Genomic DNA, 26,452 nt, shown 5'->3' on the forward strand with positions numbered 1-26,452 from the left:
CTTCTAGCTACAGGAAATGACATTCTTGGGGGCAGAGAAGCAAAGATGTTTCATTTTATAATTACTTTGCTATCTTCAGGAGTAGTACAGCTAAGCATCATCCTGTTTATTAGGATCTGGAAAATTAAAGCCTGTTTTCCAGTCAGTTAAGACAGACTTAACTGTCACTATTAGGTTCTGTGACCCAACCTTGAACAAGTATTTCACTCAGCGTCCATATGTGTACAGTGAGGCGGGGAATGATCTCCAAATTCTTTTCAAACACTAAGTTCCTATGATGATATAATGTACTATTATCTATAGACAATAGATTCCAAAGTCTAGCTCAGGGTCTTGTCTTAGCCTGGACCAAAGGTACTGCTAGGTTTAACACAAAGCAGTGTTAAGCAGAGCAGTCAAAGTTAAGCAGTCAAAGCAGAGCAGAAAATTAACTGGTGCTGAATACAAGTTGTCTAAGTTGGCCAAGTCCCAGAGGCGGATGGTCAGAGGGCATGTTAGGTGAAGAGAAAGCAAAGGTGGATCCAGGTAGTGGGGAAGCTATGTAAAGAAACAGAGGCAAGAATGTGATAGTTTTAGAGATAAGAGTCGCTCTCTATTGTTGGAGCAGGAAAACCAGGTAAAAGCTTAAATTTTCCATTTCAGAAATGGAGAGGCAGGGACAGCATCTGTGGTAGTAATATAGTGTCAGTGGGGTCAGGCAGGATGACTGTGAGGAATAAGAAGGTAAGTTTAGGAGGCAGTAACAAGAAGAAAAGAGTCAAGTGTGACTTCCTGGCTCTGGAGCCATTTACTGAGAAAAACACAGAGATAGTTCACTTTAAAATATTTTGAATGTAACACAAGTTAAATCTGAGAACCCTCAAAGGCAGATGCCCAAGAGGTGGCTGAAACACTGGTCTCGAGCTTGGGAGATGGTCAGAGCTGGTAGCTGTAATTCTTTTTTTTTTTTTTTTCATTTATTTTTATTAGTTGGAGGCTAGTTACTTTACAATATTGTAGTGGTTTTTGCCATACATCGACATGAATCAGCCATGGATTTACATGTGTTCCCCATCCCGATCCCCCCCCCCACATCCCTCCCCATCCATCCCTCTGGGTCTTCCCAGTGCACCAGCCCTGAGCACTTGTCTCATGCATCCAACCTGGACTGGTGATCTGTTTCACCCTTGATAATATACATGTTTCGATGCTATTCTCTCAGAACATCCCACCCTCATCTTCTCCCACAGAGTCCAAAAGTCTGTTCTGTACATCTGTGTCTCTTTTTCTGTTTTGCATATAGGGTTATCGTTACCATCTCTTTAAATTCCATATATATGTTAGTATACTGTATTGGTCTTTAGCTTTCTGGCTTACTTCACTCTGTATAATGGGCTCCAGTTTCATCCATCTCATTAGAACTGATTCAAATGAATTCTTTTTAATGGCTGAGTAATATTCCATTGTGTATATGGTATATGTAATGTGTATATGTATAATTGTGTACATGGTAGCTGTAATTCTTAAGAGTGAATAAAATCAAGTTGCCCAGGGAGAATGTCCAGAATGAAAAGAGAAGAGATGGAGAGATGTGAGGGAATGGCAGCATTTAAGGAAAGGCCTGGGTAAGGTGAGTAGCAGAGGAGACTGACAACAAGAGAGCAGAAACACAGACGGACTCTTCTTCCCATGCAGAGTGAGGGAAAGTTTCAGAGAACTTTGTGGGAAAAGTAGCAACGGAATGAGACAGTCGTTGTGGAAAATGGGGGAGGGTGGTCTGCACAGTTTGCTGCTGTATCCAGGTACCTGAGGGAATGTGCAAATCAAAGTGAGATCCGAGACACACCTGGGTATTTACAGCAGTTTTTATGGCTATCAAGGCTTTGTGAGTACTACTCAGCTCCTTGGTATAGAGAGAAGATAAAAAGACAATCTAGACTTGGGGTTCTGAAAGGCAAGTATGAGAGAATAACAGAGTCTGAAATTAGGAGATTTGTCAAGAGATCCAAATATAAATAAACATATATATTCCAAATAAATATATTTAAATATTTTATATTTACATTATATAATATAGTATTACATTAAATATAAGTATGTATTTAATATATATAATAGATTATATTTTATATAAAATACTAGTATATATATTATCATTGCATATATACTCATATATAATTATAAAATGGTCAACTGGGGTTCAAGAACTAGTATGTTCATATTTAGTTCATATTTATTTCTAACTATAATAGTAATCAAAGGTACTAGGTTAAAGACTGAAATAGGACGGCTGTACAGAATTCCCTACACAAGCCTGGGAACACAGCAGACCTGTTGACTTGATGAAGCTCATTTGTAGGCCCTGAGGCAAAGCTTCCTTTGGTTCTCCTTCTCCTTTCACTCTACTCTACAGAACACAGACTGAGTGAGCTACCCTCCTATGGTAGATAGCTACCATAGATGTTGAAAAATTCTTTCTACAATAACTACTCTTCTGTCATTCCAAAATGCAATTTCTGCATTCCTCATTGAACATAATTATTAGGAAAAAATAAACTTAACTTCTAGTGTCAAATTTAAATATGTTATGTATAGGGATGTTATTCCCCAAGAGGTCTGGTTTCTCCAATTTGATTTCCCAAGCGAAGTCAGAGTAGAAATTTAAGCAGGTTTAATATGTCATAGGATATAAGCCTGTTTTGGTCTTTTCTTTCAATTATCTGCACATCTCCCCCAAACTCTTGGATTTCTCGATCTTTAGGAGACGACTACGATTTATTTGTATGAATTTTCCCCTTTAAAATTGGAACTTTGATTAGTTTCCTTGAGCAAACTGTTTATTAATTATCCTTTTATTTTCTTCTAATTGCTTCCTATATCCACTTGATAGATGTATACATCTTCCGTTTTCCCTTCAGTCAAGTGTGCAAGTAGTAGGGAAGACCTTATAAGTTATCAAGAATCTGTGCTGGGAAGGGGGCCTGAGGCCACACTATGCTGCCTATAAATTAAAATCCTTTCAGAAGATTAATCTGAAACACATTGTCCACCAGATTGTTGACTTTGATTCTTTCCTCTGTTTTCTCCCATACCTATTTATGGAGCATTACATTAAGATTACTGAAACGGTGGCAGAAAAAAACCACAAAGTTAATTTTCTCCATGCCCTGGTATTGCTGACAATGCCTTGGTAAAAGAATATCACTAAAATGTAAAGACAACTACAACAGTTACTTAAGAATTTAGTATTTAATATAATTTTTAAAGTAGAAATTTGGATATATCTTAATATGAGCAAAAATTAAAAAGTTATTTACAAAAATGTGTTCTCTGTCTTATACAACTTGCACACAGAAATGTAAGTGTGCAAAACAAGTATGTTACCTGTAGCATAAAAGCAGTATAAAAAAGAAATTTATACTACAAAGAATGCTTAGGATGCAAAGGGCACTAGGGCAGGGATTCTTATTTATTTGCAATGTCATGGACACAAGATATTTTTAAATGTGTAAAATGAAATACAAAAGATTTCAATGGAAACCAGTTATGTTGAAACATTTATTATACCTCAGCTTTTAATGTTATGATAAGTACTTCTTTTTTAACATATTAAAAACAAGACCTAGAGATGATCTGATAAGTACTACAATTTTAAAGTAGTGTAACATAACTAATACCTCATGATTTCTGAAATAACCATAAGCTTGTTTATTGCTTTCATCTATAATTAAGTAAAATTTTGAATTTCCTTCAAAGTTTAAAGGTTACTGACATTAAGGTTACTCCCCAATTACCCCCGCCCCCCATCAATGTCATAGGTTCTTCCCAAAGCTAAAAACTTCTGAAGTGGAGGATCTTAAGCACATTTTTCAAATAGCTTCCTTATGTATTCAACTGAAACTTTCCATAGGAAAAAAAAAAATTTCATCTTACAAGTTTTTTTCAGAAATATGGCAACTTTATACCATGAGCTCCCCTCTATCCTATTTCATACTATACTAGTTGAGGTTTATACAAATTAAATATAAAAGGTCCTCAAAACTGTGATAACAGTATATGTAAGTATTAAAAATTACTGAGAAAACTTCTAAGAGAAACTAGTATTTCAGTGTTACCTCAATTAGTTTTAAGATTCAGGCAGCGTCATTTAAGAATGCAATTTAAAAAAAAATCAAATAGCAATGTAACTATATACTCTGAAAATAATCAACTGAAAGAATTTAATTCAACCTAGAAAAAAATCATTGTTAGCCTTGGGTCTTAAGAGAATTTGGAGTCCTATCTTGCAAACATACAAACTAAGAATAAAACTATCTGAAAAGAGTATTAAAGCATTATTATTGAAAATGTCATGAATTATTGCCATTTGAGTTCCTCTAAACTGCAATAAATTGTTGAATGAAATCATGCAAAGGGAATAAAATGAGTCAGGAGGGAAAGAAAGAAAAAGAAATGAGAGCAGGGTGTTGAAAGATCAATAGACAGGTAGACAGAGGTATAGAAAGTATGCTTTGGAGAAATAACCAAAATGAGACAATCAAAATTCTGGACTTGCAGACCAGATCTTTAAAGATGAAGCTTCTCTGATGAGTGCACAAAACAGACATACTTCTAGACATGCTCCTGTTCCTTAAGACTCCTCTTTCAAAAATTCTTTGTTCAAAGTTAATTTCCCTCCAATATTACAATTCTCAATTCATAAACACTTGAGTGTCTATTTAGCTAATAAAACACTAGATCTTCTAAGTGTAGAGGGAGTATTGGTGGGGCACACACCCAAAGGAAGCAACTGAAGGAAAAAACCTAGTGACAAAGCACTAGGAAAAAAGAAAAAAAAAAAAAAAAAACAGTACCAAAGATACAGTATCTGTAGATACTACTATAAAATACACTATTATCAAAATTGTTCACATTCCTTTGTCTTTAAAACTATCTGTTTAGTCTTAAAATTTTTGAATTTTCTCTTCTAGATTGTCAATAGGCGGACTACATGGCATGAACTGACGTACAAATTATCCACCGGTATTTTCTTCAGTTCATCAGATGAGGTAAATCATTTTATTCTATCCTCAAAAATGGAACTAATTTTTTAAAAGGTGAAAAATACTTTCTGTTAAGGTGGTAACATTTAGGCTAATGTGAAGCACAAAATATAAGGACAATGTTTTGATTTATCCTGAGCATCTAAGATAAAAGCTTTACTGTAGGTGGTCACCTCAAATATTTGAAGACAAATTAATATCATATTTTTCTTGTGTATATACTTCCCAAACTACAAGACTCATGAGTCATCAACCAGTTTTCGTCAGAAGATTCCAAACATCCTGCACATTCTGTATCTCTTCCCCAAAATTTCTTCCTTTGAGAATTGTAGTATTATGCAGTGTCTAGTGCTATTATTATAACTATGAGATAATTTTTTTTGAAGTCCTTCTAAAATGAATGGAAACTTCTAGCATATTTTACATCATTACAAATGATGAGACAGTTTTAGATGGAAGGTTTGAAAAACTGTAAATCTACCATGTCAAATCCTACTGGTCATTTGAAAGATCACCAGTTAAATAAATAGAAAGTGCTTAGTGTATGAACCTACCAAAGAAGGCAGTGTGAAAGATAATCTCAAAATATGGCTGGCCACTTTCTGGTAATGATCTAAAATCAGAGAGGGATAAGATGTAGATACAGATATCAGTAACTACAGATGGGGTGCCTTCTAATAGATCTCTTCTGCTTCAGGGACTCAAGGGCATCCTTGTCCTGCATCATCCACCAGCTACTTCTCTACCAGTTCATTACCAACAAAACTCAATATATCCCATCTCTAAAAATATTCTCTTTTAGCTCACAGCCTTTTTACTATTCTCTTTTAGGAAAACCCCTTGAAGAGAGTAGCCTAGCTGTGCCATCTTTAATTTTCTCTACCACTTCAGTCAGACTTTTGTTCCCATCACACACCAAAAGTATGAAGGTCACCAATGATCTTCACAGGACAATGTCAATGGTCACTTCTTATTCATCTCACTGGCCTTTTCAGTTGCTATTTGACACATGACCACTCCCTCCAACTTGAAACACAGTCTTTATTGTTTCCTCCTCCATCATTGACTACTCTTCCCATTTTTTTTCATAGTGTCTGTTCATTTTCTGACTTATTGAACTGGTCTAGAGCTCAGTTCTTGGATCACTAATCAACTTTACTTCCTGGGCAGTAGTTCTTAACCCTGCATGCATGTTAGAGTCTTGTGGAGAACTTCTATAGCAGTGGTCACTAACCTTTTTGGCACCAGAGACCGGTTTTATGGAAGACAAGTTTTTCCATGGACTGGTGTGTGTGTGGGGAGGTGGTTTCAGCATGTTATATTTATTGTGCCCTTTATTTCTGTTATTATTACATCATTTCCACCTCAGATTATTAGGCATTAGATCCTGGAGGTTGGGGACTCCTATTCTAAAGGATGCTAATGCCTAGGCCCCACTCCACTTGAGTTAGGTTCTCGGGGGTCTGTGCCCAGAGAGATATTTGACATTGTACTCCCTTTGTCCACAAGTTCTTACTTCAGATACCCAGGTGCTGGGATTGAGAACCAGAATCCCAGGGGATCCCTTCCACTGTACTCTGATGACTCACAAAACAGCTCAGGGTGCAGATCTTTCCTCTCATCTTCAAACTCCTCTACCCAACTGCTTATTTCACTGTAGCACTTGGAAAGAAAATGGGCATCTCAAATTGTTCAAAACCAAACCCTGTTCTTCCCACCTCTATTAATGGTAACTCCATACATTCAACTGCTCAGACCAAATAACCCAGAGCCATCCTTAACCCTCGTCTTTCTCTCACACTGAAATATCACCCTTCAATAAATCTTACTCTGCCTTCAAAATACATTCATATACAACACTATCTTACTATTACCACTCTGATCCAACCCTGTCATCTCTCATCTGAATTATTGCAAGCGTCACACGGCAGGCCCCCAGGCCGCCCTGCTTTACTGTTTAGGTCTTAGCAATATTTCATTTTAGAATAAGACATCTGAAGGTATCTGGGGTCTTTTGTTATCTTCAGGAATAACAAGAGACCTAACAGGTGTTTGTTACCACCTTAGAAACCTGCGAATCATAACTGTTGTTAGATTCTCAGAAGGCCCACAAACCAAAAATGATCACTGTGTAAGAGACAATCACAATTAATTTATAGAAGTTGGAATTTTGATCTTAACTTTTAGAGTTTATGCTTGTGATAGTAATTCAGTGAAGAGTAGACCACATTAAGGTCCTCCCTGGTGGGTCAGTCAGTAAAGAATGTGCCTGTAATACAGAAGACCCAGGTTCAATCCCTGCTTTGGGAGGACCCCCTGGAGAAGGAAATGGCAACCCACTCCAGTATTCTTGCCTGGGAAATCCCATGGACAGAGAAGCCTGGGGGGGCTACAGTCCATGGGGTCACAAAGAGTCTGACATGACTTATAGCAACTAAATCACCACCACCAGACCACCTTAAAACACAAATTTACTTTAAATACATTTTAAAGTTAAGCTACTGGATTCTGCAGTAATTTCCTTACTTCATCTTTCCCACAGTTTTCTTCTCTTTAGCTGTGTGTTTACTTGTTTGGTCTTCCCTGATAGCTCAGTTGGGAAAGAATCCACCTGCAGTACAGGAGACCTGGGTTTGATCCCTGGGTTGGGAAGATCCCCTGGAGAAGGAAACAGCTACCCACTCCATTATTCTGGCCTTGAGAATTCCATGGACTGTATAGACCACGGGGTTGCAAACAGTCAGATATGACTGGGTGACTTTCAGTCACTTGTTTATGTTCTATTTCCTGTTCTATACTATGTGTAAAAGTTACAATTAAATTCATTTAAGGGCCTTATCAATCTAAATTATAAGAAGCTATCAATTTCCATCAACTTGTGGTCTAAACACAAATCAGGAATTTGGAACTCAGATTCATAAATGTCTGCTGGGTCAGTGTCTTCCATTCAAATGCAATTAATACTTCTGGAATGAAGGAGAGTGGGGACTTGAGTTAGATGCTTTTTGAGTAACTTTTATGGAATAACTTGGTATGAAAGTGAAAGAGAGTGAAGTTGCTCAGTAGTGTCAGACTCTTTGCAACCCCATGGACTGTAGCCTACCAGGGTCCTCCGTCCATGGGATTTTCCAGGCAAGAATACTGGAGTGGGTTGCCATTTCCTTCTCCAGGGGATCTTCCCAACTCAGGGATCAAACCCGGGTCTTCTGCATTGCGGGCAGACGCTTTACTATCTGAGCCACCAGGAAAGCCCAACTTGGTATGAAGACATGATTAAAAAGCAATTATCAACAATACTCCCATAGAGTGGAGTCACCTATATTAATAATTCAATAAATGCTTCTCTGGTTGCTCAGTTCTCATGCTTTGATAATGGATGTGTATTTACATGATCTGAACTCTAGATCTGACCACTAAAGAAATGATATGCTGGCTTGTCAAGGTTATCATTATTACCTTCTTAAATCTTCAGACTTTCCCTCTCTCCTGGATCCTTTCCGTCCAAATATAAACACAAACCTTTTCCATCTTAAAACCTCTTTGGACATTGGCTTTTCTAGAGCTATTGTTATTAGTGTGTTTTATTACATTCCACAACCTGTATCATTCTGACTTCTCTACAAAAATGGCTCTTAATTAAGCCACCAAATGACATCCACATTGTTAAATCAATAGAATCATTTCAATTCTCATCCAACTGAGGTGTCACAATGGCTGGTGCAAGCTTCTCCCTTGACTCAAAGCATTTATTGCCTGGTATCCAGGACACCACCCTCTCCAGTTTGTTTCTTCTCTCACCTTTCTTATCGACTCCTCTTGGCCAGGTCATCTTCCTCTTTTTGCTTTCTGACTTCTCCCCTAGGCTATCTTATCAGTGCCATAGTCACACTCTGACATCACTTTTAGAGAAAAGTCTGAACTTTCTATGCCATTGTCTCCCCAGTGCTCAAGCTAAACCCACACTCCCATTCTACCAAGCTGACTGGCCTCCAGTGATCCTTCAGTCACTAGGTTCTCAGCCATCTGACCTTTGCTCTTAAATCTCTACTTAAGAAATCCCGTCCAGATGCATGGTTTCAAATATCTCCTCTAAGAGAACTAATAGAAATTAGTGTGCTTGCTTTTAACTTCTTCTCTGAAGTTCCAGTTATATATTTCCAAATGTTCTTGGACTGTATGTCATTATTTGAAATTGAACAGGTCTAAAATTCATCTCATGGTCAGCCTCAAACTATATTCAGCTATTCTTCATGATTTCCTAAATTTCAGTTCCCTTTCCAAACTAACTGAACTAGACAATGAATGACAGTCCTGATTAAATGCATTAATCTGACTACTACTCTAGTTCTGGGCCAGGAATCCTCGATACAATCCTGAAACCCTAAAGAAAATGAGGTTGAAAATGGACTATAATCCACGATAGGCCTGGATGCTGCACTTACCTGTTACTGTTTCACCTAATGAAAACATCATCTAAACTTACCATCATCACAGAAAAAATTAAAACCCTGATATATTAATAGGGTTATTAGGTTATTCAATTCTTCTTTCCACTTAGCCTATTATTCTTTCCACTCAACTGGGTTTCTAGATAGCCTCTTCACTCAGCTACCCCACACCCCAATGCTTCCTGGCCAATCTATCTGTATCTCCATTGTTTTATTTCCTCCTCACCCAACTCCTGTGTGAGTGCTAAGCTAATTCAAATTCTTAGAGCAGAAACCAACACTAAAGGTGGAGTCTATACACAGTGGATAGCTGTTTAGCTCTTCTTTCAGGTGTCAACTAGTATAAAAGAAGTTGTCTGAGATTTTGAGGTGTTTCTGTTTCAAATCTCAAATTATATACTTTTACTATAGATCATAGATTACAAAGTTAACCTATTTTCCTAAACTCAAAAGGAAGTATATTTAAATATTTATTTTCAGCCTTAAAGTAACACCACTTATAATTTGATAATTAAAAAAAAAATTTAAGAACAGTTGATTTAATATTTCAAGTCAATAAGCAATGATTTTTATGTACAGACTGATTTATACTTTGACATAGTCAACTCTGATCATACCTGTTCTCCACACACCCTTCTTTTTGTATTACTGTTTCAATTCACTTGCTGGTTGAGAAAAGAAAATTATTAAAATACTATTTTCCAATGGACTGGCAAATATTGCATCAGAAAGCAGAATTCTAAACCCTTCTCCCACACAATTATTCTGACATGGAATGGAAGGCACTGTGCCTGAGAAAACAAAACAAAACAAAACATCATCCAAGCAAATGAAGTATTTTGAGGAACACAGCAATATATCTTGCCAAAGTCACAGAAAATTTGTTTCTGGAGGCTCAGATTATAATGTTATAGTCAGATCATGAAGTCCCATTACTATCCTTCCACTAAAGTACTAGTACTTCTAGAAGTTTTTTTTGGTTTTTTTTGGCCTCTTTTAGTTCAAATATTTGCACTCCCCTCAATCTCCCCATATAATCTCCCTTGAGGATTGCAGTGATTTCTGAGAGATCAACTATGACGTCTGTGAAATGTTAAAGAGTGAGTGCCTGTGTTCTCCAATTTATGACCCTTACTTGCTTCATCATTTACTAAATAGTTATGATAAGTCAGGTACTAGGCTCTGTGCTCGAAGCTAAAAGATGGATAAAACCAAATCTTTGCCTTCAGTGAGATTACATTTTAGTGCAGAAAGAGTTAAAACTCCAGCCTCATTTTGTATTTGGAAGACACTTTGGGGACCCAAAAGAAGAGCAATCAGCCCAAAACTGGGGCATCAGGAGATGATGCTTGAGTTCTGAAAAAAAAAAAAAAAAAATGGAAAGGTCATGAAGGCGAAGTAAGTTATAAGAAATACTAGGAAGAGAAGTGGCAAAGTCAGTCAGCTATGTCATTAAATGTGTGTGCTTGCAGTTGAAGGCACAATTTCAAGTGCAAGGAGAGAAGGGGAAGTGGTGAGGTCAAGGAAAGATATTTTTACCAGTGATTCTCAAGGAAGGAGGGGGTGGAACCTATTTGAATCACCTAGTGGGCTTTTCAAACTGACCTGCTCAATTGTGTACATCTCCTTTGAAGCCTGTGTGCCCCACCCAGACTGCCTCCCAGAGTCATGGCTGTCCTCCTCCTACTCATGATACGAAGCAGGGGGAAATACACTGAAAAGGGGAGAAAGAAGAGTCTAAACACAAGACAGAGAAGAGTCATAAAGGCAAGAAGTCAAGAGGCTAGTTTAAAGACAAGCAGAGGGTACCAGTAAAATGGGAGACAACTGGACTGACGTCCATCCATATATGTCCAAAGCTTTCCTGAAGAACTTGTTAGCATCCCCAGTTCACCAAGTCTATAACTAATTCCTCATTTTATCTATTGGTAATAGTTCATTACTAAAATACAAAAAGATCATACAGGTGATCAGCATACAGATGCTTACTATATAGCTGTATTCTGGGTTTACATTATTGCAACTATGGAATTTCTGTATCATGGAGAAAAAAGAAATATAATGTTTCAAAAAATGTACAGTGGGCATAAAATGATACCCTTCAGAGAAATCATAAGTATCTGGCTACATTAGAACAACAGGACTTCCCATGCTGCCTATGGACTGATCCCTTCCAGTCACCCCTTGTAATCTGACTCCTCAGCAGCAAAGTACTTAGTGGTTCTCTGAACAAAACACCTTATTTCACAAGCCCCCTTCAGTCTTTTTGAATGCCTCTTTCAACTCCCTTACCTTCTCTTAACCTTCAGGTCTCCATCCGGGCATTACCTTGTCTAGAAAGCTGACACTGCTGACCCTTCCTCCCCTGTGTGCTCCTTCATGATGATGATGATAACAGCATCCAAGTACTTCATCCAGGCCAGGCTCTGTTATAACTAAAACTGAATGCAATATCAACTCAAATACTCTTCCAACCATCCTATGATACAGGTGACTAATTATATCCCTATTTTACAGTAAGTCACTGAGGTACAAAGAGGTTAAGTGACCTACTCAAGGGCACATCATGGGCCACTGGTAAAGCCAATGTTTGAACTGAGCAGACTGGTTCTAGAGTCTGTGCTCTGACCACACAGAGGCTGTGTGGCCTCTCTGATTTAAAACAAGACTGATCCTCAGTACTGCCATGCATATGATGCTCCTGACTCTCTTGTTCAACAGTTATATTCAATGAACTGCCGGGACTAGATATGCAATTTCTCTGTAAGTACTTAATCTATGTTTCAGTATGAAAGTGTTAGTCACATCCACCTCTTGTAACCCTATGGACGGTAGCCTGACATGCTCCTTTGCCTGTGCTATTTTCCAGGCAACGATACTGGAGTGGGTTGTCATGTTCTTCTCCAGGGGATCTTCCCAATCCAGGGATTGAACCTGGGTCTCCTACACTGCAGGCAGATTTTTTTCTCTTTAACCATTTGAGCCACAAGAGAAGCCCACTATGAAATGCTAAATAGCAAATATCACTAAAAAGTATAAAATCTCCTCAAAGTATCTTTGTTGACACTTTAGTTCTTACAAAATCATAATAGCTATAGTTGGCATACATGTGTTAGGATTTACTATTTCTATGATAAGGAAAAAAATCATTTTGAGTCTAATGAAAGCTTTTAGCAATTTGAATATTATATGATTCTAAATTATAATTATTTCAAAGGTCAAGAATCTTAAACATCTTAAAAAATCTCTACCTGGGTGATGCCATCAAGAAATTGAAGTAATATATGTATGAATATTTAATGATACAAACAAGTAGGAATCTAATTTAATAATATTCAAATAAAATGTATTTTTCCACATGGGTTTTTTTTTTCCCCCTCTATGGCATAAAAGGAACTTTTTAAAAGAACATATTTAAAATGAATATGAGCACATATTTTACTTTCCAGTGCTAGTTTCATGGCGGTGGTTTGGAATAAAACATTGCATCACTTATTAACTCTGGGAAAACAATGAGGCTATTGTACTGGGCATGACTGTAAATTTAAGAAAAACATTTCGACTCAGACCCAGTCAAGCTTCTTCAGGAATTTACAGTCTAGCAGGGAAGGAAAATGGACACAGAGCATAGGTGTGAAAATTGTTTTCAAAATTTTAGTTGGAAGAGTTTAAAGAAGGCAAATGTATACTAATCACAAGATCCATGCCTGACCCACAGCTGGAATGATATCAACATCCCACGTGATGTTGGAAAGGCCAGTAAATTACCTTTTCCTCAGAGAACTTTAAGGCAAAATAAAACAGTGGTGGCGAGGATATACCATGGAGCCAGAATTATCTAGGTTTGAATCTCATTTCTATCATGCACTAATTGAGTTTGGTGTGTTCACTTAATGTCTGTGTGTCTCAGTTCTCTCATTTATAACTAAATAATTACATACAGTTCATAGAATTACAGTGCTGTTGGGAGGATTAAATGACTTCATATGCATGAAGCAGGTAGAAAAGTTATGTAGATTAATACATAGAATAATCTATGGTACAAATCTTCACAACTGAATCAACATAGCTTAAAAAGAGAAATCTGATGGAACCCATGTCTATTTGTCCTGAAGCCTTAAATAATCCACATTAAAGACATGAAAAGATGTCACCACCTCACTGATGCAATTGCGAGGCTGAGTCAATCTGTACCTCTGTATTAGCAATGGGCTCACATCATAGCAGTGTTTTCCAAACTGTCAGCAAAGCAGCCCTTAATGAAACACTATGAAATAGTTATACATTTAACTTCATCATCTGAATGAGAAAAATGCCTCTCGGGTTATCACTGTTGTTTATGTGCAATACGAAAATCATAACCACAAACACTGTTTATCCAGAAAAAAAGCACATTGCCAGACCAGGCAAGATTAGGTATTTTTGTGGTTTTCAGCAAATACCATTTTGCTACTTGTTTGCTCATTTTGCTGTAAGAATAGGCATTAACAATGTAAACTTAAAACTTTTTTTTAAAAAAAAAAATTTCTATCCATTTTTAATAGTATCACAAATCAGGCCTCTTCAAGACTGACTGTTCTCACATATAGGCCTCCAGAAATCCAAATGCTGTCTCTGTTTAACAAAATTATTTACAGTAGCCAAGACTTGGAAGCAACCTCAGTGTCTACTGACAGATGAATGGATAAAGATGATGTTGTACATATATACAAAGGACTATTAGTAATAAAAAAATAATGAAATAATGCTATAAAAAGAATGAAATTATGCTATTCACAGAAACATAAATGGACCTAGAGATTCTGAAACATAAATGGACCTAGAGATTCTCATACTAAGTGAAGTCAGTCAGAAAGAGAAAGACAAATATCACGATATTGTTTACTATGTGGAAGCTAAGAAAATGACAGAAATTAACTTTACAGAATATAGACTCACAGACTTTGAAAAACTTATGAAAGTGGAAAGGAGGTGGGGGAAGGATAAATTAGGAAATTGGGATTAACATATGCACACTATATAGAAACAGGTAAAAGGACCTACTCTATACAGTCCACAGAACTATACTCAATATCTTGTAATATCCTATAATAGATAAAAATGTAAAAAGAATATGTATGTTTAATCTCTTTGCTGTATACCTGAAACTAATACAACACTGTAAATCAATTATATGTTAATAAACTGAAATACATTTTTTAAAATAAAAAAAAAATTCTGCCATTGTTTTATTCCACAGACATTAGATTCTGCTCATCATGATTCACATATTCTACACAGCAAAAAACTTGCTCTGAGAACAAAGCAGCTCTGCTATAAAGCAAGCACCACAGAATCTTGGAACTGAAACCAACTTCTTTTTCAGTTTCTAATCCAAAGCATTTTCTTTAAAAAAATAAAAAGGCAGTCCCTGAGAACAAACTTACCTTCAAAACTGAAGGCCAGAAGAAACAAAATTTGAAGGTACAACCTTAAATAGCAGCAAAAAGCAGGGCAATGTCTATCTTTGAGAAAATATGAATAGGACAATGGAATTTTCATCTTAATTCAAGTAATCACAAAGGAACGTACTATCAGGTTAAATTGCATAGCAAAGCAGTGAAATAAGTGGGCAGGACATTGTAAAATATACTTAGACAATTCCACCGGTGTTTGCTGTTCCTCATTCCCCTAATTCAATATGGAACAGATTTTGTGATAAGAGAAGGATTACAAGGGACTTCCCTTATCCACACCTTTATCCACCCTTATCCACAGCAGCCATAAGGATGTGTGGGTGAGAGGGGAAGAGGAACATGAGAGGGAAAAAGCAGGAAGAGGAGAGAGGGAGGGAGAGCAGAATTTTATTTCATTTACATACTATTGGTTTTCCTCGTCCTTCATATGTTAGTTACAAAGCTGCATTCTTCCATTAGAAATAAATTCAGACATGGTGTTAAAAAATAAGCAAAAATATATAAAACTCCATAAGCTATTTCAAGTTGGACTACCATGCAAATATTACCATTCTTTAAAATCAGTAAATATCAAATGGAAAATTAGAGGTTAGGAGTACAATAGGAAAAGTCAAATGTATAAAACAAGTAGATTTCAATTGCATTCAATTATTTCACCCAATCACCTAGAAGCAAAGATCCTCTAAAGAAAATTGCATTGCCTTCCCAACTCCTTAGAGAGCCAGTTTAGTTAACAGCCTACCTATGCTTCAGAGATGACCATGCAGCTTACATGTCAAACTCATTTTAAAGTGTCAATCATGTCCTTTTCAATCTAATTAGTTTGGAAAGTAGTGTCACTGACCTGGAACTATGCAGACCATTTATTATCATATCATTTGATCAACCTAACACTTTACCTCAGTTGAGTTTGAGACACCTGTAGCCAAAATGTAATATCCTTTCTCCCACTCATGACTAGTAACTCTCGATACAATTTCCTATTTACAACTCAATTTATCTTGATGAATAAGCATGGCCAATTCACAGAAGCATCCCCAGAATTTCCTTTATTTAAGATTTCATGATAATTTAAATAGGTGAATAAGAAAAATATTTGTATCATATATATAATATACACACACACACACACTGCTAAAAGGAGAAGAGAAAGAGCAGAGAAATATGCATATATGCTGAGAGAAATTTGGGACCCTGAATTTGAGGGAAAATGATTTTTTAACATAAATTCACAAGTCATTTTTATAAAAGGAGTTTGTAGGTTATAAACCCAATGCCAACAGATGGGCTGGTGTTATAATAAAGGAAAACTTTTCCTGCTTCATCGTATTTCATTAATGAGGTAATTGCTAATTCTTGAGAGGTCGAGAACACAGCCCAGTGCCTCTAAGGGAGGATCTAGAGGCCAGACCACCATGAGCTTGGAACAAGGCAGAGTTGGTTGAGGGGCGCTGCCCTTGACAGCACTGGTAACTGGAAGATGCTAGTCGATCAAGCAAGAGTTCACCTAGCCCTTTCTCTGTCAAGAGCATGAAAATTACCAAATTTTTGCTTTAGTTTTGCCTATTTAAAAACTGAACTGCAAGACAAAAATACAAGCAGGTATCTCTGAATCAGAGATTTACATACTGAATCAGGGACCGAAAAAATATATACAATCATATTCCACCAAAACATGGTATTCATATTTTTAAATGTGGTTTAACAAGAAGTATAGCAGCTATATTTAAAGTTATGACTGTTCACTCCAGAAGACAATCTAAAAGCAGGATCTCAGCTGCCAATGCTTCCGTTATAGCCTGGGCCTTCCTTTGGGGAAGTTGCATTTTACCAAAATTCCTGTTTGGAGGCAAAGCAACATTCTTCATACATTTGCTTGATCAAATAATTCTTAGTGAATATGATTGTACATCTGGTTAAGTAAAACATGCATATGCATCACACTTACCTTCAGGTGAAGAGCCCGTCTTTTGGGAAAAGACAGCATTTACTTTACTCTTCTTACTGATGTCACTGTTTACAGACAAACTGGAGTGAATTTTTCTATGCATTTTTTGAGAAACGGGTGCTGAAAGTCTTCGATTCTCTGCAGATACATGTTTGGCCCCGTGGTGGATTCCATTGCCATTGCTCAGACTTGGGTGGCCATTCTTTATCTTGCTTATTTCCTCCTCACTTTCCTGTGCTGCAGTTTGAAGCTGAGGCAAGCGCTGAGGTTGGGCTAAGTGAAAAAAAAAAAAAAAAGGAAAAACAGGAAATATTTATCTAGTTAAAAACATGAGTATTTGAAAACAAACAAAATCCAATCAGTAACAGACTTTCTTGGGTCTCATCCATGATCGTAACGGGGGGTAGGGGAGGGACACACAAATAAATATGAATACAGAGAAAGCATAATTACTAAAAGAGAAATGGGAAGGGGTCATCAAGAGTAACTTTACACAAGGGAAACAAAAAGAAGAGGAAAAAACAGTGCTTCTTTTTTCTTTAAGTAAATTTAAGTTGGAAATCTGCAAAATGTAATTCAAAACTCATTCACCAGCTAAGTCCCAGGTCCTATTTTGGGTACCACAGACACTGCAATATTATCTGAGTATCCCTGATAATGATAAACTACTCAACTGCATTTTGAGATAAAAGGAAAGGAACAATGAATTCAAGCATCAAAGCTGGATAAGACAGTGTGTTGTATTGTTTTCTTTTTAATTCCACTTTAAATTTTGAAGAAAATCTTTTCCATATTTTTTTTAAATTTTAAAATAAACCATTTATGGCAGCTTAGGAATAGAAGAGAACTTCCTTAATCTGATAGAATACATTTATCAAAATTTAAAGTCAGTCCTGCAGAAATGCTCCTGTTTGGTCAGGACCAAGGAAAGAATGCCCACCTTTACCCTCTTACGTGACACTATGCTGGCAAAAGCAATGAATACCAAAAAGAAAAAACATGCCTGAGTCCTGGAAAGGAAGAACCATTTTTGAGATGATACATAATTGAATATTCCAGGGGAAATCTAAGAGACTATACAGTCTGCAAAACTAAGAATTTAGCAAGATGTGTACATGATAAACCATATTAAATTCAGTGAAGTTCTATAAGGCAACAGTAAGCAACTAGCAAATATGCAAGAACTGAACTCTTTAGAGAAACAACAAAAGAAGCCAACAAACAAACAAAAAAGCCTATAAGTGTCTAGGAATTAAGCTAGGAAAAGGGGGAAGAGATTCTATGGCAAAACTGACCAAACATAACTGAAAGACATTAAAAAAAACCTAATAAATGAAAGATTATGTTAATTCTGGTAATATGGTAATTATCCCCAATTTATGTAATGCAATTCCCATAAAAATTCTAAAAGGCTTATTTGTGGAATTTGACAAATGGATACAAAATTTTATAAGTAAGAGTAGTCAAGAATCACTAAGGAAATTTTAAGGAAGAAAAAGAGGATTGTGGGATTTGACTTAGATAAACAGTCTTATCTGGAAACTACAGTAACTAAGAGAGTGGGCTTTCCCAGTGGCTCAGCAGATTGCTTGCCAATGCGGGAATGGTGAGTTCAATCCCTGGGTCAGGAAGATCCACTGGAAGAGGAAATGGCAACCTACTCCAGAATTCTTGCGCAGAGAATCCCATGGACAGAGGATGCTGGTGGACTACAGTCCTTGGGGTGGCAAAGCGTCAGATACGACTGAATACACGCACACACGAACTGAGACAGCATGGCACTGGTCCAGACATAGACATAAACCAATGGGACAGGACAACAAGTCACCAAATACTTGTGTATGCAAATGCAAATGTGTCTATCTCTGATACAAAGAAATTTCAGACGTTTTCAATGTGTATAAATGAAGAATTTAAAAAAAATATAAAATAACATTTTATTGGCATGACACTTAAAAAGGGAAAACTAATTTGATTCTTTGGACAACAAATCACAAAACAAGCACAGTGACTAGTGATCATCTGTGCTGCCCAGCATTTCTAAAGACCCTCATAGAATTTGATAACTTCCTCTAACTCATCCCTACATTCCTCAAGTTAGAGGGCACGTATGTAACTTACATTCTACCGAGCAGAAGCACAACTCACATGCAGAAGTACAGGTGCAAGACGGCAGCCACACCCGGGTGGTGGAGCCTCTCAGCACAGACAGTAAAGAAGGCATTTGTTGATCTTGGCAGTGGGTGCAGTGTCTGGTGTCCACTTCCTAGCAGATCAGTGGGCAAAGCATGCAGTAGTAGTAATTTTTTTCATTAGGAAAGCACCCATTTGGTGGGCATGATCCTTGGCTGTAAAACTCCTGGGAGAGTCTATATGCTACTAACAAATATTTTCTATTTAAATTAGCTAAAATGGATTCTGGTTTTTGAAGCCAAGAGTCCTGATCTCCCCCCAAATGTTATCTATTTACATTGGTTAAGTAATGAATTCTTAAAATCAACATTTATCTTGCTGGTATAGTTCCTAAGCAGAGTTATCAATCATAGCATTTCAGCAAAAAAAAAAAACAGCAACAGCTAAAACCATTTGGTGTCAAATTTTACTATTTTATCATTTCCTGGAATTTCAAAATCCGAAGCTGCTGTTTTAATTAGTCTTTTCTGTTTAAGATTATGAACAGTTATGAAATGTTAATTAAATCTGAATACTAAGAGGTCTTTGACTTAGAAATAAGTATAGCACACAAAACTGTAACAGTTACACATAGAACTGATAATGGCTAAAATGGACTAATTATCTGTTATCTTGGGACTACCTAAGACTTCATAAATATTTTTGACAAATTAGACAAGTCTTTAGCACACATTGTTTACTTCCATTCTTATTTACATATGCTATGTCTCTTGAGGAAAAATATCTTAACATCCCAGACTCTTTTATTTCTCCTGAATGTACACATTGTAAGAAAAGTTTATCATTATTCTTTTACTTAACAAAAGCATCCTTTCAGACCAAGTTTATTAATGTTAATACCCAATTTATAAAACTAATATATGAACTCTTAATCAGTTTTTTAGTGACAAAGGAGAATAATTATCTAAACATTTAATATTTGGGAATAGCACAGAGTAATGGCTGTAAAATTTATCAAAATGTTTTGTTTTCCTCCTAACTTCTGATGCAAAGAAAAAACAAAGAAAATGGTTATTTCTCTGCTTAGCAGCTATATATGTCCTTCTCAAAGCTAAAATTGACAATCAAGGCTTGTGCAAAAGGAGATCTATTTCTTATGGGTGTGCAATCATTTGATCTAGAGATTAATTTGATGCTCCTGTAACTTCTTGTATCAACTAGAATGACATCCTAATGACTGCTATTGAACATAAAACCAGTTATGCATATGTATTTAACGGGATGCCAAAGAAGATAGTTAAACCTAATTTGGTGTTCTTTTCAGAGCTCTTTCCAGTAATCTCACCAAATAAATGGAATGTTTTGGACGACTTCTTCTCTGAAAAGAATAATTCAAGCAATTGAGAGCTGGGTTAAGTTGAAATGTTATTGACCAATGCTGTGGAGACTTATCAATCAAAAATGCCCTGTCATATTCCATAATCTTAGATCAATTTATAATTATTATGTAACAAGCATTCCCTATAAATAAAAATAAAGGTGGTAAAAGATAATCAGGTCTTGCCACCAAATTCTAAAACTGACAGATCTGACCTATTCCTAGAATCAAAATTGACTATTTGCAAATTACTGTGTATGGTCAGAGTGACATTCAAACATATTCTTAATGATTTATCTACATTTCAATCTTCAAAATTATATCTATTTCTGTTGGCAGGTAAATGATAGTACATTCATTTTCGTTTCACTGCCACCTAAGTATTTTTAGTATAGTTTGTATTATGGTCAATAACCAAGTATTTTCTTTTCACTCCAATTTCTTAACATTGTGATTTTGTCAGATGCAAGCAAATAGAAGCAAATCAAAATTGGGTAAAACCTAGATATATGAGTTATATTAACAGACATTCAACTTCACTGATGCTTTTTCATAGATGTGACTTAAATCTTACAGTAAATGTACAACTAAAACCATCAAAAACATGATTGCGTTCTTGAATAAAGAACAAAAACGTCTGACTGACTGATTAAACCATAATACTTAGCTTTAAATAGATATTTTCCCCTTGCTGTGTAAAAGTTGTGTATGGCTTTAAAAAAAAAAAGCTCACTAATATGGGAACGACACAATGCTTCTTAAAACACAAGTGATGCCTAGGGACCCTCGCTCTCCCTTTAATGATCCACTGCTCTCATTCAGCTGTCTTTCTTTTTTCAAATCTTTACATATGTGACAGCTCTCAAAAGTAGACCATAGACCATCTGGCATTTTCAGAGGTGTAACTTGTGCAAATTCAGCTCTATTGGGAGTGCACTGCTATCTTCTGCCTGCGTTATAAAGGGACAATAGAATGTAGAACTTATGAGTTGTTTTGAATTATTCATTTTTTTGCCTGTATATTCAAGAAATTTTACAAACTCTGCATTTTGTACTACATAATCACATGCGTTAAAGGTACAAAGAAACTTTTTGACACCTCTTTTCTACAGAAAGCTGGCATTTTGTTTGATATGTGAACATTCAGCATCTGTTATATCATTCTAAACAGGATGGGTGCTTCCACAAAAGACCCCATTTTAAACTTACTCTATATGAGCAAAAAAAAAAAAAAATGTATTCTTGATATTCAGTAATAAATGCAATACACATCAAAATTTCAAATACCAGTTATTTGAACATTCAGCATCTCCAAACCTGGATAGCATTGGTCACCTGCTTACCATATGTGTAAAGATTTTTCAAAAAATCATTTCTCACACAATGCAGCATGATTGTAATTTTAATATCCATGATGAATAGTTACAAATGTCTTAAGAAACACTATGCTTTCTAGGTTCAAATGTTTTCAATCAGGAAGGAAACCGATAGAATTACATGTAGTGATTTTCAATAAGAATAAGTATGGGAGTAATGAGTCAATAGCATGAACTTCTTTTGATAATTTAAAAAAAAACTGGGTGATACTGGAGCTAGTAATAACTATACTTGAGACTGCAGCTGCTGGAGGAGCAATATAAAGCAACATTCTGCTATAACATATAATCTATTAGCATGTGCAAATCATCTTCAGTTGCTGGTCTCTTTACACAAGTCAGATTTAATAAAATTACAAAAGAATTCTCATGCCATTTAGTCAGTTTTAAATGGCTGTTGCACACATACAAAAAAAAAAAAACCTGAATTAAACGCTTAGGATTTAAAATTGTCAGTAACAAAATGATCAAAATAGAATATGGAGAACAGAATGTGGAAGGGGGAAACTGACTTGGTATAAACCGAATTTACTCTTCCTAGGGATAGTTACAAAGCTTTTCTTGGGTACCCAGTACTATGCTACTCCTTGGTCACTATGAGACAGACAAACAGACACCCAACCACACACGCACACATACACATGTAGACTTTATATATACTTATAACAAAATAGCATTTTATTAAATATACATAAAATATACATCTACATACAATAATAGGTTCAAAAGTTATTTATTTCAATATGCACTGATATGACTAAACTATATTACTGATATTGTTATGATGTAAATTTAGGCTAAAATCAACTAAAATAAATGTGCTATTAGACAACTTGAATCAGCGTGATACAGTCCCTTCTCAGTGTACAGACCCAGCATTCTAACACAGTTTGGAAGCTCCTGGCATTTTCTACCTATTTCCTTAGTTCCCCTCCAAGGGCCTTCTGAAATTCATTTCTCTCTCAAGCTTCTAAACTTTTGCATCACATCTTCGCCATCTTCATTTTATTTAATGTGTATACTAACATATTGAGATATATTTTGGAATGATAATTTTTTTAGAACCTTGACCATTTAAGAATCCCAATTAAATTCTGTGGTTACATGACTGGGATCTCACAGGATAGAGCGGATTGTTCTTTGATGCTCTCACATAGATTAGCAATTTTAACAGTGATTCCTTTTTAATTATTGCAAAATAAATCATCAGATGTCAGGAGTTGGAGGTACTTCTTCCCCAAACAAAAGAATACAACTTTTAGAAGTCTGGAGAATCGAGCACTTTTCTCCATTGCACAAGAACATTTAGGAAATACTTGAACATCTTTAAGTACAGTCTGGAAGAGGGTGATTGCTAGCTGTTTGCCAGATCCATCCTCCCCATCTGTCCCGGGTATGGAGCTAACCTATTTCCCAGCATTCCTTGCAGTTTGTTTCAGCCACGTGACCATGTTTGCTCTGAAGGGCTGAAGAGAAGAATTTATTTCTGTCACTTCTAGGCCTAGACCTTACGACTTGGGTGTGTCCTCCTTATGCTTCTTTTTCCTTGCACTTGGCAGCAACCCAGCTTCGACCACGGCTGAGGGAAATACCTTAAGGGATGTTGGAAAAACCAAACAGCACGAATCTGCATGGCAGCAGAGAAGAGAGCCTCTTCTCTGGAATGCTCATCTCATACTGTTACATAAGAAATAAACTTGGATTTAGCCATGGGATTAATGCTGCGACTCATGATAAAACATAGCTTCTACCAATGCCTATAAACAACTATGTGAAGTACATCTACATATAATACACATAAACTGTCCCTAGCCCAAAAGATCCAAAAGACATCATACTTCACTAGTAAAAAAGAAGCAAACCAGTCTAATAGTAGTGGAAAGACCACTGCCAAATCCACAGACTCTGGTGGATCTTAGAAAGCAAGTGCTCAACTTTATAAGGTAGGAGCCAGTTATCACTTAGGGATAATCATGCATGTTGTGATTCTGTAGGAAAAGTATCCCAGCCTTACTCCACCACTCTAGCACGATACAACTCTGTCAAATTCTACCTTTACCGTGGCTGGAAGGAAATCCAGCAAGGTGACCAACCATCCCAGCTTGCTCAGCTTGAAGCAGGTGCTCGGAGGCAGAACTAATGGTTTTATAACTAGGACAGTCCCAGGCAAACTGGGAGCAGTCAGTCACCTTAATATCAGGAGCAATTTGTACACAAGTATTTTCTTCAACAAGATACTGGCAACAACAGATAGTGGGAAGTGTGTACGCTTTTACAAACAAGACCCACTAAGGTTTGAATTCTGGAGCAAGTATTTCCTGGTTCTCTGAGCTTGAGAAAATTACTGTATCCCCCTGGGCAGCAGGACATTCATTGGCACAATGAGAGGAAATGATAGATCTCATGGACTTAGAAGGGTTTGTCTTCCCAGTTCCACCCCACTGATCTCTCCCTCCTCACTCTCCCCTACTTAATCCCCACCCCATTTGATTCTGATTTATTAGTTGGCTTTTATTTTTTATTCTGTGTTACCAGATACTTTCCCCCACTATAAGTCAACCCCAAACCTTCTTGTAAATAATCAGATTTCAAATAAATATACAGAAATAAAAATAAAGATCATTAACGAAAGTGATCTACATTTTCTTTTTAATATCTGCATGTATTACAGAAAAGTCCCCAGGGAGTACACCAAGATAAATAAATATACAGAAATAAAAATAAAGATCATTAACGAAAGTGATCTACATTTTCTTTTTAATATCTGCATGTATTACAGAAAAGTCCCCAGGGAGTACACCAAGTATTATATCCCCTCCAAGTGGAGCTTTTGTTGCATCATGTTTTTATCCTCAAACGGATGACAAATTTGGCTTCACTTTATGCCAGCCTTTGAATATCATAGTTTTTACTTAACTTACCTGGATAAGAGGAGCCCACCACCCACACATTTGAGAATAGACTATTCTCAGTTTAAGTTAGCAGGTTTCATTATGGATTGCTGTCTGCAAGCTTCATTTGTATATTAAAAGAACATATTGTCCACCTATGTAATCCCATAGTGAAGATGGGGCCTCTGGTTGCTGTGGTCTCCTTTGTTCTCTTACTCAATAGGTATTTTCCATCATTTGATTTACTGATAAAGTGACCTCTGCTTATAAGTATTTATAGCTCTATTTGTGTGTGTGTTAATCACTCAGTTGTGTCTAGCTCTTGCAATCCCATGGACTGTAGCTTGCCAGGCTCCTTTGTCCATAGGGATTCTCCAAGCAAGAATACTGGAGTGGGTTGCCATTTCCTTCTCCAGTTATAATTGTAAACATCTATATAAATATGTGTTAATATTTTACAGAGAATAAATAGCCTAAACAGTGCTTTCTGTATGCCTGAAAATACATTTAAAAAAAGACAGCACAATCCAAAACTCTATTTTACATACTGAATTATTTTTTAATATGATAACTTTAAAAGGAATATGATGCCTTCATGTTCTTTTGAAGAATGACTTCTGAGTTTTCTAATAGGCAATAGTGGGCATATTCACCTAGATATAGATAGACAGATAGATAGGTAGGTACACACACACATATATATATTATAAATATAAATTTATATTAAATATAAATTGTATACATACAAATGGAATATGTTTAGGTATACAAAGGCATTTCCTTTGTATGTTTTATTTTAAGATCAATTAGTGGGAAAGCAGAAGTTTGAAAAGTCCTACTGTTATCATGCTATGTTTCAACAAATAGAAGTTTTTTTCTCAAAATTCTCAAAACAATAGCAAGTTAGGAAGTGTCAGGTAGTTACACCTCACTTCAAAAGTCATACCATTAATCAAACATTTTATTGGCCTTGCTAGTATTTCACTAGGAGGCTTATAGGGAAAGATTTTTAAAACTACTATTTGTTTTTAGAAGTAATCACTTTAAAATCACCTGATTTTCTCTCACAAAGGAATAGAACATATCAAATATTATCTTTTCAAATAACATATCAAAAACACTTAGCCAAGTTAGGATTTACAAACATTAAGCAGCATATACAAAAGTAAAATTAGGGTGGATGGCACCTAAAAAACCATATACGGAAAATCCCAAATATCTGAAATTTTCAGATTCATCCAGAGTCTTTATACACCAATTGCAGCTTTGAAGGACCACAAAGCATATAAGAAGACATCCCATTAAGAAGCAAGCAATACTCTTAGCATGCAATACACATTGAGATATCTAGATAGGTGCAGAAGTGCTTTCTGGCATAGGTCCTAGACCCAGTCTGCTACTGGGTGCATTTAGCCCTCCTCCATGTGATAAGGGAGAGGATACAACGGTTAGATAGCATCACTGACTCAATGTATATGAATCTGAGCAAACGCAAGGAGACAGTCAAGGACAGAGGAACCTGGTGTGCTACAGTCCATGAGGACACAGCTTAGCAATCGAACAACAACAAATATGATAAGGCTCTCTGGTAAGGCACAATACAAGTCAGAAATCCTAAGATGGAGGACTCTGATCTAATATAAAAACCTGCAGCAGGAGTAGCATCAACTCCTGATTGGCAATTACCAAGAGCACTGCCAATGGCTGAACAACAATGGCACTTGCCATCTGCCTCTACGGAGACTGAGCCCTGTGCTGCTATTGCCACTGAACTTCAACAACCCCTGAAGGAGTTCAGGGT

At 36.4% G+C, this 26,452-nt stretch overlaps 1 protein-coding gene and 1 long non-coding RNA gene across 3 annotated transcripts in view; one reads left to right on the forward strand and one right to left on the reverse strand.

The window, feature by feature from the left end:
* Positions 1–5,002, forward strand: part of LOC122438350 — a 388,736-nt gene extending 383,734 nt beyond the window's left edge. The window contains exon 4 of the long non-coding RNA XR_006268530.1: positions 4,950–5,002. This is a non-coding gene — a long non-coding RNA (uncharacterized LOC122438350). The remainder of the gene's footprint in view (positions 1–4,949) is intronic.
* The window catches only part of MDFIC (MyoD family inhibitor domain containing), a 93,695-nt gene that overhangs the window by 17,510 nt on the left and 49,733 nt on the right, over positions 1–26,452 (reverse strand). For both annotated transcript variants that reach the window (XM_043463143.1, XM_043463142.1), the window contains exon 4: positions 16,874–17,146. In XM_043463143.1, coding sequence (XP_043319078.1) covers positions 16,874–17,146 — 273 coding nt within the window. The remainder of the gene's footprint in view (positions 1–16,873; positions 17,147–26,452) is intronic.

The sequence above is a fragment of the Cervus canadensis genome, chromosome 3, assembly GCF_019320065.1.
Source record: "Cervus canadensis isolate Bull #8, Minnesota chromosome 3, ASM1932006v1, whole genome shotgun sequence".
NCBI lineage: Eukaryota > Metazoa > Chordata > Mammalia > Artiodactyla > Cervidae > Cervus > Cervus canadensis.